Raw genomic sequence first — 11,884 nt, forward strand, 5'->3', positions numbered from 1 at the left:
TCCATAAAGGCATATAATTAAGTTAAAATTCAATACAGTGTACTTATGACTAAAACCATATTTATGTTGTTGTTTCATACCTTTTTGGTGTAAGAGAAAACATTTGCTTACTTGAAAATACGATTAAGTTTGAAAAAAATATTTTAATAAGAAAGTAGTCTAGTATTTAATTATTAAAGTGTGTTTTAAGTTTATAGCTTTATTAGACTTATATGTTCTTTGCAAAAGTTTCATGTGCCTAAACAGTGTTCATAATTAAGTATTACTTACTCAATGCTATCATCACACAGCAGTGAACAGCTGAACGGGAACTGTAGGAGTGAATGTTGGGAATAATTTCGAAACTTGTCCATTTCTGCAGACATTGGTACTACTGAACCTATGGGAGGTTGGAAGGCTGCGACGAATTGGAAAATACCTCAACTGTGAAACACAAAACGGCTCGTGCATTGAAATTGAACTGAGTTAGAAATGCGTGAATGAATGAAACGCTTATAAACAATAAAATAAAGTTTTAATTCTAAATATGTACAAAACAGTCTTGTAGTCTTCACCAGGATTGATTTAATTCACGTTTTCTCTTCAGTTTTCGTCACGTTTGTGCTCATTTCACTTACAGTTTTCTTGTCCTTCTCTATACCCATGAACTCGCAGACCTTTGCCTCAAACTTGCGGTTGGGATCATACCTCTCCTGTAGGACCTTCCAATCACTACTTCGCTCAAAGTACATAAACAGGAAGATCTTCTTGATGATTTTCTTCTGATTGGGAGTGCAATCGCCACAAGCCGTAGCGGTCAGTTTGGGAATCAATTCTGAAACAGTAAGCAGGATTGTAAGAAAACCAACCCACAAGGCTAATATTAAATGTTAGATGGAGAATGGTGATAACACAATATTTCTTTATTTATACAAAATTTGAATATGGATACAACTCTTCCATTTGTATGTTAAGCTTAAGATCCAAAATAAACATAGATTTTAGCCTCCGACACACTCCTGCTGAACTACTGGCTTCTATCTTATACAGGTAACAAAACTATAAAATTTATTTTACGCAATTTAACATAGTTTTGAAAACCGGGAGGGAATCTTTAATTTTGTCAGTAAGAAACCAATTAAAAAACGTCGTATTTTAAAATTCTTAAAGCTTCACACTTGATTTCCTACAAATATTGTAAAAAATGTTCGATTTTGAAGAAAAAAAAATTTAAGACTTTTTCAAACAGAAGTTTCGATTGATAATAGTTTTATTCGAAGTATATTCCTCACATAATAATGTAAAACGTTCACATTACTGTTCATTAACAATTTTAGGGTTAGGGGGTATCGCAATCCAAATCATCTTAAGGAAAGGATTTAATTTCATGACCTTTCCTAAGGTTTTTAATGCATTGTACAAAACCACGAGTCTATGAACCATCTTCAGCGTTTTATATAAACTTCTCAACCGGTTTTCTACATGGGTTTTCCACAAGAGAACCTGCTCAGAGGCAAATTACTAGTTTACAGATTAGAAGCGTCATCACACAGATTATATACAAGGCAGCTACGGTAGTAAAGTAGTCCACATTAATAGGGTTGTAAATGGTACGATTAAATCCATGAATTTGATTTATATAACAAATACTGTACATATCATAGGCTAGTAGTTTTTCCTATGATTTTTGTTTATGTTTCGGAATCAGAGGTTCTTTTTAGCGAATTTCCCATATAGGGAATAAGCTATTACTGTAGTACTCATGGTAAGACCTGGACCCGGGACCGATTTTTTTTTTTCGTTTTGAGGTCCCTAGAGGCCAAAAATACCATCCGTTCAAATTCATATATATATATATTTATATATATATTTATATATATATTTATATATATATTTATATATATATGTGTCCGTTAGCGCGATAACTCGAGCAAAAATCATCCGATTTTGATGAAATTTGGTACAAACGTGTAAACCTACGTTTATTCGATCGAGTTCGCGAACCAGCATGATCGGACCATGGGAACGGGGGTTTATGGGGCCTTTTATGGGGTAAAAATGGGTTTTTCCCATTTTTGACCCAAAAAACATAACATTTTGCAATTTCTTTCCAAACAATTTTGTAGAACTTATAAAAACAAATAATTTAGTATATTGAAGCGTTATAATGCGCCTAATGGTTACGGAGAAAATTCCAAAAAAATTTAAATTTAAAATTCTCATGTTATTCTTATGGAGAATAAGTAAACTGTTGTAGTTTGCTTGTTTATTAACATATTTTGCCCAAATTTGGAAAATGTTTTTATTTCTTACAAACTATTAACATTTTACAAAAAAAAAAAACACTTTTACCCTCCCTGTTGCAGCAAACCTAAGTATGTGTTAAGCTGATTCTATTTAAATAGGGAATAAATGTGATATTTTTAAGGAGATATTTTAGTGTAAATCCAATCAGGCAAATGGAAATTCGCTTAGTCTGCAGGTTTGCTGCGGCGGGGGTATTTTATAATTAGAACAAACTATTTGAAAAGTTATATAAAAACGTTAAATAAACAAATATGAAAGCTGTAGTTTCGTTTTGCTGTAATGTATTGACCTTCCAAACCTTCGTCCCAGAATTTTAAAAAGCCCAGGGAGGAAGTGAAAACCAAGGTTGCTTTTAGCAATGGGAGAAGCCTATAGTAGTCCTGAGTACGTAAAATATTTTTTGAAAAAATATTAACTCTAATTTGAACCAGTGTTGGATCAGCCAATTTGGAAAAATTTGTCCCCCTACTGTGTAGTGAAAAATTACAAAGACAGACACCTCCCTCCTTTTTTATTAATATATATTGCAAATTGGTGTGTAAAAACCCTAATATTACGGATTTCATTATTTAAAAACAACAGTGTGGACACAAAAAACAATTCTTATTGCAGTATGTGTATTAATATTTTAATGGTTTGCAATTAAACAATACTAAATTGCCTTTTTTGTCATGTACTAGTAATTTAATCATCAGTATTTGAAGAGTGAATTAACAAATTCAGATAAGTTCCCTTGCCTGAATTATATATGGATATTGTTTTTAGATATGTGACAGCTTTAGGGGAGCGGTAACCTAGAGGATGGTTTTTAATTAAATTAAAAGCAAACTTTATGAAAAGATCCCTTAATTGGTAATTAGATGGAATTTAATTCTGAACTCCAGTGCAGACTGCAAGACTAAACTTGTCCACTCTAAATAATTACTGTATACTTAATTACATTCAACAATATTTTTTTATGACAAGGATGTTGTGGATTTAAACTTAAAAATTTTCTTAGAAAGTAACAATCAGCAACTTGTACAACAACTGAAGCTAAAGTAGCACAAACGTCAGCACTTCTGAGACGGAGTGTAACAGAACTAATGAGCCATATTTGTTTGAGTTATTCTTGGGTTGAAACTCCAACCATTGTAATGATAATTTATTTGTTCGGTGTCTTTTAGAGCCATACTTAAGAATCTTGAACATCTTGGAAACATGGTACACCCTAAAAAATAGAAATAATACGTAGAGTTTTAACTTATTAAACACGTGTTTTCATGTTTAAGAGAAAGACCATAACATGTTTACCAATCGTACTTAGATTTGACATTTGAACAAGTAAAATATAATTTTACCTTTCGTGGCAAAAATACCAATAAAGAGAACAGTTTATATCGATGCAATTAGTTGTACGGTTGCTGAATATTGCGAAATTGGCAATCGATTAATACGGGTACAAGGTTAACACAGGATGTGTAACAGCGGATATGTAGGTAATCAGTATTGAGCAATGTTGCCTTCCTTTAGAAATGTATCCATACAACTTTCTTTTGGTTTCTATTTCTGTTTAAAGTTCTTCGGAAATTAAATAGACCAACATAAGCAAAATTAGATTTCGACAGAACTATTCACGTTCACAATCCAATTTGCGGGATCTTCGCTAAATAGGTTCAGTTCTGGACCCAGATGGATTTTGTAATCGTGGTATTAATTAATGACATTGTTTAACAAAGGCTTGTTTTATTGAAACAAGACCTGTGTTTGGACGTTCCTAAAGAAAAACTTACACAATTATTTATTATAAAGGCTAAAAAAGGCATTGAACATTAGATGATACCTAAATTCATATCTACATCAAAATCTGATAATATTAAAGCCGTAATTTGTTATTACAGTAGTTATATTAAAACACGAAAAATAGGAGTATGTAAGGTGTTATGGCCCTTCGGAAAAAGTAAGGTTCACACCCTGCAAAAAGTATGGTTTGGTTTTTTAGATGTAAGTGTGTATGATATTTGATTTCAAAAAGAACAAAAATGCTCTAGCAAGGCATGATATGAGAAAATTTTAAATTAAATTCCTAAATGGAATTACCAAAAGTAATCACCATTCCGCCTGTTATCATCCAGATGTATTTATTGCAAAATGCACAAGGGATCAATGCAGGTAGAGGATTGGCTAACATGTACAACAATGTGGGTAACTAGTGTGTAATTGTTGATGGGGGTAAATAACATGTGATGTTGCGAGTACAGATACAACTTAGCATTGCATAACTGGATGATGATATAGAATATGTCTGTCTCGTCGAGTAACAGAATACTCAGACGGTGAACTGAAGCAAAAAAACAATGCATTATGAATACAATAACGAGACAAAAAACATTCTTCCTGTCAGCGTGTAAACCGGTTTTTGTTATGACCTTGTGATGTATTATATTACATTCTTTCTTGGCGATGTTACTGTTTAAGTCAATTAGGAAATGCCAAATCATGCCTATAACAGTATAAACTCAAAGATGAGTTGCAGCGCTGTGAAATAAACTAGCGAATCGTTTCGTTACCTTTTCAGCAAGTTGTCATTTTAAAACAAACCTCTTTCATTTGTTTTTAAAACGGAGTTCATCATCATTTTAATTACAGGCAAAAAATGAATCAGTTAATCAGAGAAGGAATATAAACGAGAAAAATTAGCTACATAAAGGTTTAGAGAACATTGTCGTCTTATCTGCATTATTTTGTTGGTGTATTACCATGTTATTGTCATTAGGCCTAATTAATTTGTTTCTCAAATGGTCAATATCTACATGTCATGACATTGTTTAAGCCATTTTGAAATTATTGTCTATGTAACGAGAGTTTGCCCAATTTAATTAAAAGTGTAGTCAGACCTCTGAGAGCTTAAAACGTATTGTTTAAAAAAACTTTTAAAACTAGGACACCAAGTGGAACTCGAAAGAACCGATTTGAGAAGTATAAGATTTTGTGAATAAAACTGTAAACAAATTACACGTATATTTAATTGATAATTTTGATGAAGAATATAATTTTTGTATTGTTCCTTTAACTAAATATTTCTTAAATGACTACCAACAGATGTTAGATTTGTCATTCATCCAGCTGATTCATACCAATATTGGTAATTGGTATCATTAACATATTTTTACAAAATAGTCATGCTTCTTAAGGTTTAAAACTCCTTAGGCCCGTATTACACTATCATAGTTCTATGACATATATCTATTATCATATGTCTTTGATGAAAATTATTACAGTGTAATGTACCAACTATTATAATGGTTTTGAACTATGATAATATAATATGTCATAGAACTATGATAGTGTAATACCGGCCTTAAACACCAAAAGGTCAACCGACGCAAATTAAACACATTCTAATCTTGGATTAATCTTGGATCATCGTGGTTAATCTTGAATAATTGAAGACATGTTACTGGTTTTTAATTTACTGAATCATAACTAAATAACAAATGAAAACTTAATTAGTTTTACCAACACAAGAAATATTGTATGCAATAACAACTGCCTGGGTAGGCGAGGGTTATAGTTCACAACTTCATGTTTGAAGGTGGCTAGTTCAATCCCAAACGGGATGAATTCTAGACCTAGATAGTATTTATCAACTATCAATTTTGTATTATTCTATAACACAAGGCCAACGATAGATGTTGAGAAAACCAGGGTTAGGATAGGATGTTTTAATAGCCAGCACCGTTTAAAAGTCCAGTTATCAAGAACTGCTTTCAGGATTTTTGCCCAGCAACTTTTTGGCTGTTAGTTAAGCACTAAAACTACTACTCTACCTAGGTATACAACGAAATATAGTTTTTACTCCAAATAGTTGACGTGTGAAGAACGTCTAGTTCAAGGTAGGTGAAGACAACCGCGCCACAAGCACTCCAAGGTCACTCACTGGTTCCAGTGTTTAGCTCCTGGAAATGGTTATTGCGGTTCTAAATAATTAGTTGCGAGCTTCTGTCTGAAGATTGCGGTCAAATGGACTCCAAACTCAGCGTGGTTGTACTTGACACGTTTGGTCTACTCGTCTTGTTTTTGGTTTAAAATTAAAACTTAGTTCACCTGCAAATTTTAAGTACTGTAAAATTTAGGCTAAGGTAAGAGAGAAATATTTAGACGACATGATCACATTTAAATGGTTCTAAAAAAGAAATATACAGAAAAATTAGCTTCACTTTTACATTTAGATGATATAAGTCTATTTGAAGTACGTATAGGTCAATAATACTCAACAGTCTTAAAAAATATTATCTTAACTTGTGACAGCGGCGAAAATATACAAATAAGATGAATTGTATAAATACACATAAAACATGTTCCAGATTGTGTAATGGGTTGAGAAGTCCATTTATATTATTTAGAGTAAATATCTTTAATGTTAAACTATTTGTATCGAATAAATAAATCAGTGTCTGGAATTAACACTTAACATTCCAAGGCTAACCGGGAGGAGTCAAAGGATTATTTAAATCACAAGTATAATGGCAAGGAAGTAGATTCAACAAAAATGTTAGATTTTTCGTCAAGTAGCATAGACGAACGCGATAAACTGTTTCCTTCAAGGTTAAGGACTAATAGAAATACTTTAAGTATAAAGTACGAAAGATTTGATCTGTTATTATAGAGGTTATTATTATTCTTAACAGATATCGGTAAATAGTGCATTTAGTAAAATTTCAACTATACAGACACTATAAAATCATACTTTATGAGGAAGTCTTGTAATTGATTGTTAATTACTTTGAAAGTAAGCTTGCTAAGTGAATGATTTAAATCCACATGAGTATTAGACCAATGTTCGTATAAACATTAGGAATTTCAAGAATCATTTGTATCGAAGCAGATTTTCCAGGAATTACATTATATAACAACAAAACAAGGGATAAAGGCCTAATGAGACTATTATATGTATGAGATGATTGCGTTAAAACATCATCGTTTTGTTTTTTGTTTTCCTATATACACATAAGTATACCATCGTGAAGCGAGAATATAAGATTGGATTAGCTTTAGACACATTTGTATCAATAGTTTGAAACTCTAGCAATTTTTAATTATTTCTAAACAAATTAAATAAATTAAAATTCACGAAATCGGATTACAAAAATATACTCAATGGAATTGGCGCAACGAGGCATGGTGCATGATTTCTTCATTTGTATGCAGCTGAGCATTATTTTAGACTTTAATTAAATAGCTTTATAAATAAATTCGTTAAATTTGCAACATCGTGGACAAATTTCTGAGGGAAACATAAATATGATACGATATATACATACATATATACATATGTATGATATTACATATTTTTTGAATTATTTATATAGTCCTTAAGCCTAAAGCTACCACTCACCAGAATATCATACATTCTGGCTTAAATAATCTTGAAAATAAACATATGTTATGTTAGGTTGGGTTAGGTTAGGTTAATTCATGTTTATATGCTGAATACATGATCACATCGTTGTCTCTTTTCTTAGCCAGTTCCCAAAAGATATTAATACTAAATTAACTTTAGATTTAATGAAGGAAGCTTTTCGATATGAGATCCGAAACGCGCACAGAATACTGCAGTACAAATCTAACCACTATTATATTTTTGTCTTGAATCAGTTAATTGCTTGACTGAACAACAGCCCAATATTTTAACAGAATGAGACAAATACGAATATCTTTGTTTATTTTAATAACTTTATTTATAAACTAACTATTAAAAATAATAAGTTAACATATTTAAAAGTAATAACAAACTCTAATGCCAATGTACTATGCTAAGGTGCAAGAAGAAGGTCGACTCACTTTAAACAAAGAAAGATTTATTACACATTCATCATTAAAATAAACATCTGGTCTTGGTCGGTAAAAAAAGGCATTGCACTCTACTCTACTCTAATTGACCACTTAAATTTAGCTTAAGAATCGCAACACTGTGCCACAGTCGTTTTGAAGTAATAGTTGTTACAAAGGTAAAAATAATCATAATCTAAGATTTACTCAAGGTTAAAAATGAGAAACTGATGAACGAGTGCCTTTCCCCAAAATGTTAAGATATATAAAATTTAGAAACAGTATTAAAATCACACAACTATTTTTGGGCGATGAATGCCAACATGGTTTTAACACTCCAAGTATTTGTTTACACAATTTTACATTCAAAACAATGGTATACTTAAAAAGAAGTTTATAAAAAAGTTGAGTAATTAAAATATGGCAGGCAATTAAACTAGCAAATAATCAATCCCTCAGTTTTGATTATCAAACGTATTTGAATTATTTTACTGTTTGTATTATCAGACTTATAAGTATTAAATGTTCTTTATTATTGATGAATAATAAATAAGCTTTATGAGTAAGGTAAGTGTAAACATTTGAACACGTTTAAAGATTAAAACTAAATCATCAAAATATGTTAGATGATTTAATTGCGCTCAGTCATCAAAATATGAGCTATAATAATCCAACTAATGATATACATGGAAAAAACAATTACGACCGTTATACACATTCAACAGTTAAAAATAGTTAAACAATTTAAATCAAAGTAAGTTAATAAAAATAAATAAGAGCAACTAGTTAAAATAGTTAAGAATTAAAACACCCTAATTGATTTACCCTGAAATGCCTCTAAAATAAAGTCAAATGATAAAAATGTTGCATTTTGTAGCCCCTGAGCTGTGAGTGTAGATCATATATCGAAGATGTTGTATATAAAAGACAGTATACAGTATAGTTCTAAAAAAGCATTTCTTGTAAGACGATTAAAATACTCACTTCTAAAATCCCTTGCCTCTGGTGAGCACGCACCCTTCCCCACAAAGCACTTGACGTAGTTGGTCATGATCCTGTTATTGTTGAGCATATTGTCGACGTCAATCTTCTCCAGGCGATAGAGCGCTCTCTTGGCAGGATCTCTAGTCTTCTGGGGCGCAGCACACCCCGACAACAGTATGAGGATCAGGGGTAGCAACATGCCGAGGTTCCCGCGTCACAAGTCTCAGTGATCATTCACTAAACTTGTCTACACTGGCAGTTGAACAGTTGAACCGCTGAACCTCGCTGGTTGAAGGACCGCTTGCGACTGACTGAACCTTGGGGGACGACACACTTACCAGCTTACCACTCGAGGCATCCTTCCTGAGTTGCATCGTTTAATTAGAAGCGACCTTGACGATATCTTTGATCCTGATTTGTGCACCACGTTCACGTTAAGACTCGTGAAAATGCAAATTGGAAATTGGTTGTTGTAGAATTTGATCGGCTGTTTTTAGAGCATTTTCTGGATCTTTCCGTCAGTTCACTACCACAAGTATTTAGAGCAATAGATTATTAGCAATAGAAGTGGTAGTGAATTAAACTTTGGTTAGGTTAGTGTAGAGTTCAGTATAGAGTTAGAAAAACCTAACCCAACCTAACCACATTCCACCAGTGGTAGTGAATTAACGGGAAAGATTCAGTTTTCTGTATAGGGAATAAGCTATTACCGTCTCATGGACCCGGGACCGATTTACTGTTTTTGATGCCCTTACTCCCCAGAGGGCATCTGTTCAAATTCATTGATATATGTGTGTGTGTCCGTTAGCACGATAACTCAAGTAAAAATCATCCGGTTTCGATTGAATTTGGTATACATGTGTACAAGTTTATTTGAATAAGCTATTTGAAGTGCATAATTGTTTTTCGATATTTTTGTTCGGTTTTTTCTGGATTTGTATGAATAGAGCAATGACACAGTAAAAGTATTTTAACGAGCCTGGGTTTTTTTTTTTATTCTCTATGTAGTTTTCTATAAGAGTGTGATATTGGAGACGCATATTCACAAAGCAAAACAAGATAAGTGAACAAACAATCTCAAATAACAGACTACTTATACCGTCTTATGAAAACCCAAATCTTTGTGTTTCCATCGTTATTATACTAATATTTTGAATTTTGATCCTAAAATACCTATGGTGATGTAGCAGTTCAACTCCACTACCTAAGTTGTTTCCAGTTCCACAGTGTTAAAAGAATTCAGTTTGGTTAAGCCAACGACGGATTGTGATGTTGTCAATAAGCATTTATGACTGTGAACATTAAGTTACATTTTTAACACTACCAAAAGGTAAAAGTGACCTTTTGGAAGGCTCACATGATCCTAATAATGTGGTATAAACAACTAAACAAGAACGAATGGAAGAGTGGGGATGACCAGTGCATGACACGCTAGCAAATCGGCTCCGTTAATTAACTCATTTTTACTGGTAAATTTTAATCGGTAAACTACAATATTTATCTGCTGAGTGTAATTAAGAACTGTGTTTACCGTTATCGTAAGTGTTGGGCATAAAGTGCAGTGAGTTCTTCGTAATATTGAAGAATTTTTGGCCGGGGTCGATCAGTGTGTGGTCGTTATCAGTGAACGCCATTATGACTGAGGGAGTCAAGATAACGACGCGTGGCACTGCCAAACTTAATAAAGGTGAGCTTGAATCAACGTCGCCATCACTTCAATCTATAGACACTAAACTTAATAGTATTTTACAAATTCTTGAGAAGAATTCTAATGACATCGTCGAAATTAAAAAAGAACAAAAAGACATGTGTGAATCTATTGAGTTATGCCATGCAACCATCAATGACTTTAAACAATTAATATCTACTCAAGATTTGAAGATAAGAGAGTGTGAAAACGAGGTACAGAAGACTAAGAAGGACACTTATAAATTCGGGAAATCGGTTGAGAAAGTGCAACGTGAAGTTCGTGATCTTGAACAGTATTCACATAGAAACAATTTAATTATTTACGGTATCCCGGAGGACAACAATGAAAAAATTATGTTCGTTATAAGACGGTTAGCAACTGCTCTACACTTCCAAGATTGGTCGGAGAAATTAGTTGATGCTGTACATAGAATGGGGAAGTATGATCCTACGAATACATCGCCGAGGCCTATCATCATTCGCTTCGTCAGACGTCTGGACAAGGACGCTTTTTTAAATAAACGTAAAGAACGCCGCAATCTTAAAGCTTCGGACCTTGGCTTCAGCAGCGAAGACTCGATCTACGTCAACGAGTCATTGACGCCAGAGAACAGGGACCTGCTGAAGAAGACGCGTGATGCGGCGAAGGCCAAGGGCTACAGCCAGGTGTGGACGGCGAACTGCAGCATCTTCGTGCGACGAAATAAGGACACTGATGCTATCAAGATTAGGTCAGACGTGGATATTGACAGCATGTAAAACAATGACTGTAATTGTAAGTAATCAAATGCTTAATTTATATTTTAATAATCTATTTCATAATTTATTTACATCAAATTTATATACAATGCACGTTAAACTTCTTTATGAGCATTTAATTAAATTATTTTTGCATGAATACAATTCTGTTTGTCTATTTATACATGCTATTCTTCGACTTCTTAAATGTTATGTTTTATTTATTATTTATATTTCTATTTATTGCTGTATTTATAGTCCATAAAAAAAAAAAAAAAATAGGAATTTTCTCTATGTTATTTATGTTTTTATTAAAACTTATTAATGGTAAATAATGATTTTGATAATATAGTTTACTACCAAAATGTCAGAGGTC

General features: G+C 32.7%; 2 protein-coding genes across 2 annotated transcripts; one reads left to right on the forward strand and one right to left on the reverse strand.

Annotated features, from left to right (window-relative positions):
- Nucleotides 1-492: 492 nt before the first annotated feature.
- Nucleotides 493-9,402, reverse strand: LOC128996504 (ejaculatory bulb-specific protein 3-like). Its single transcript, XM_054421881.1, has 2 exons — nt 9,082-9,402; nt 493-814 (listed from the first exon to the last, which is right to left on the reverse strand). Exons 1-2 carry the CDS (start codon nt 9,278-9,280, stop codon nt 570-572), a joined length of 444 nt encoding a protein of 147 aa, XP_054277856.1. The 5' UTR covers nt 9,281-9,402; the 3' UTR covers nt 493-569.
- Nucleotides 9,403-10,716: 1,314 nt separating this feature from the next.
- On the forward strand, nt 10,717-11,529 carry LOC128997496 (uncharacterized). Its single transcript, XM_054423135.1, has one exon. It carries the CDS (start codon nt 10,717-10,719, stop codon nt 11,527-11,529), a length of 813 nt encoding a protein of 270 aa, XP_054279110.1.
- The last annotated feature ends 355 nt before the right edge of the window (nt 11,530-11,884 follow it).

This window comes from Macrosteles quadrilineatus, unplaced genomic scaffold (genome assembly GCF_028750875.1).
Source record: "Macrosteles quadrilineatus isolate MER2022 unplaced genomic scaffold, UCM_ALF_1.0 Scaffold_6__1_contigs__length_79288215, whole genome shotgun sequence".
NCBI classification, from domain to species: domain Eukaryota; kingdom Metazoa; phylum Arthropoda; class Insecta; order Hemiptera; family Cicadellidae; genus Macrosteles; species Macrosteles quadrilineatus.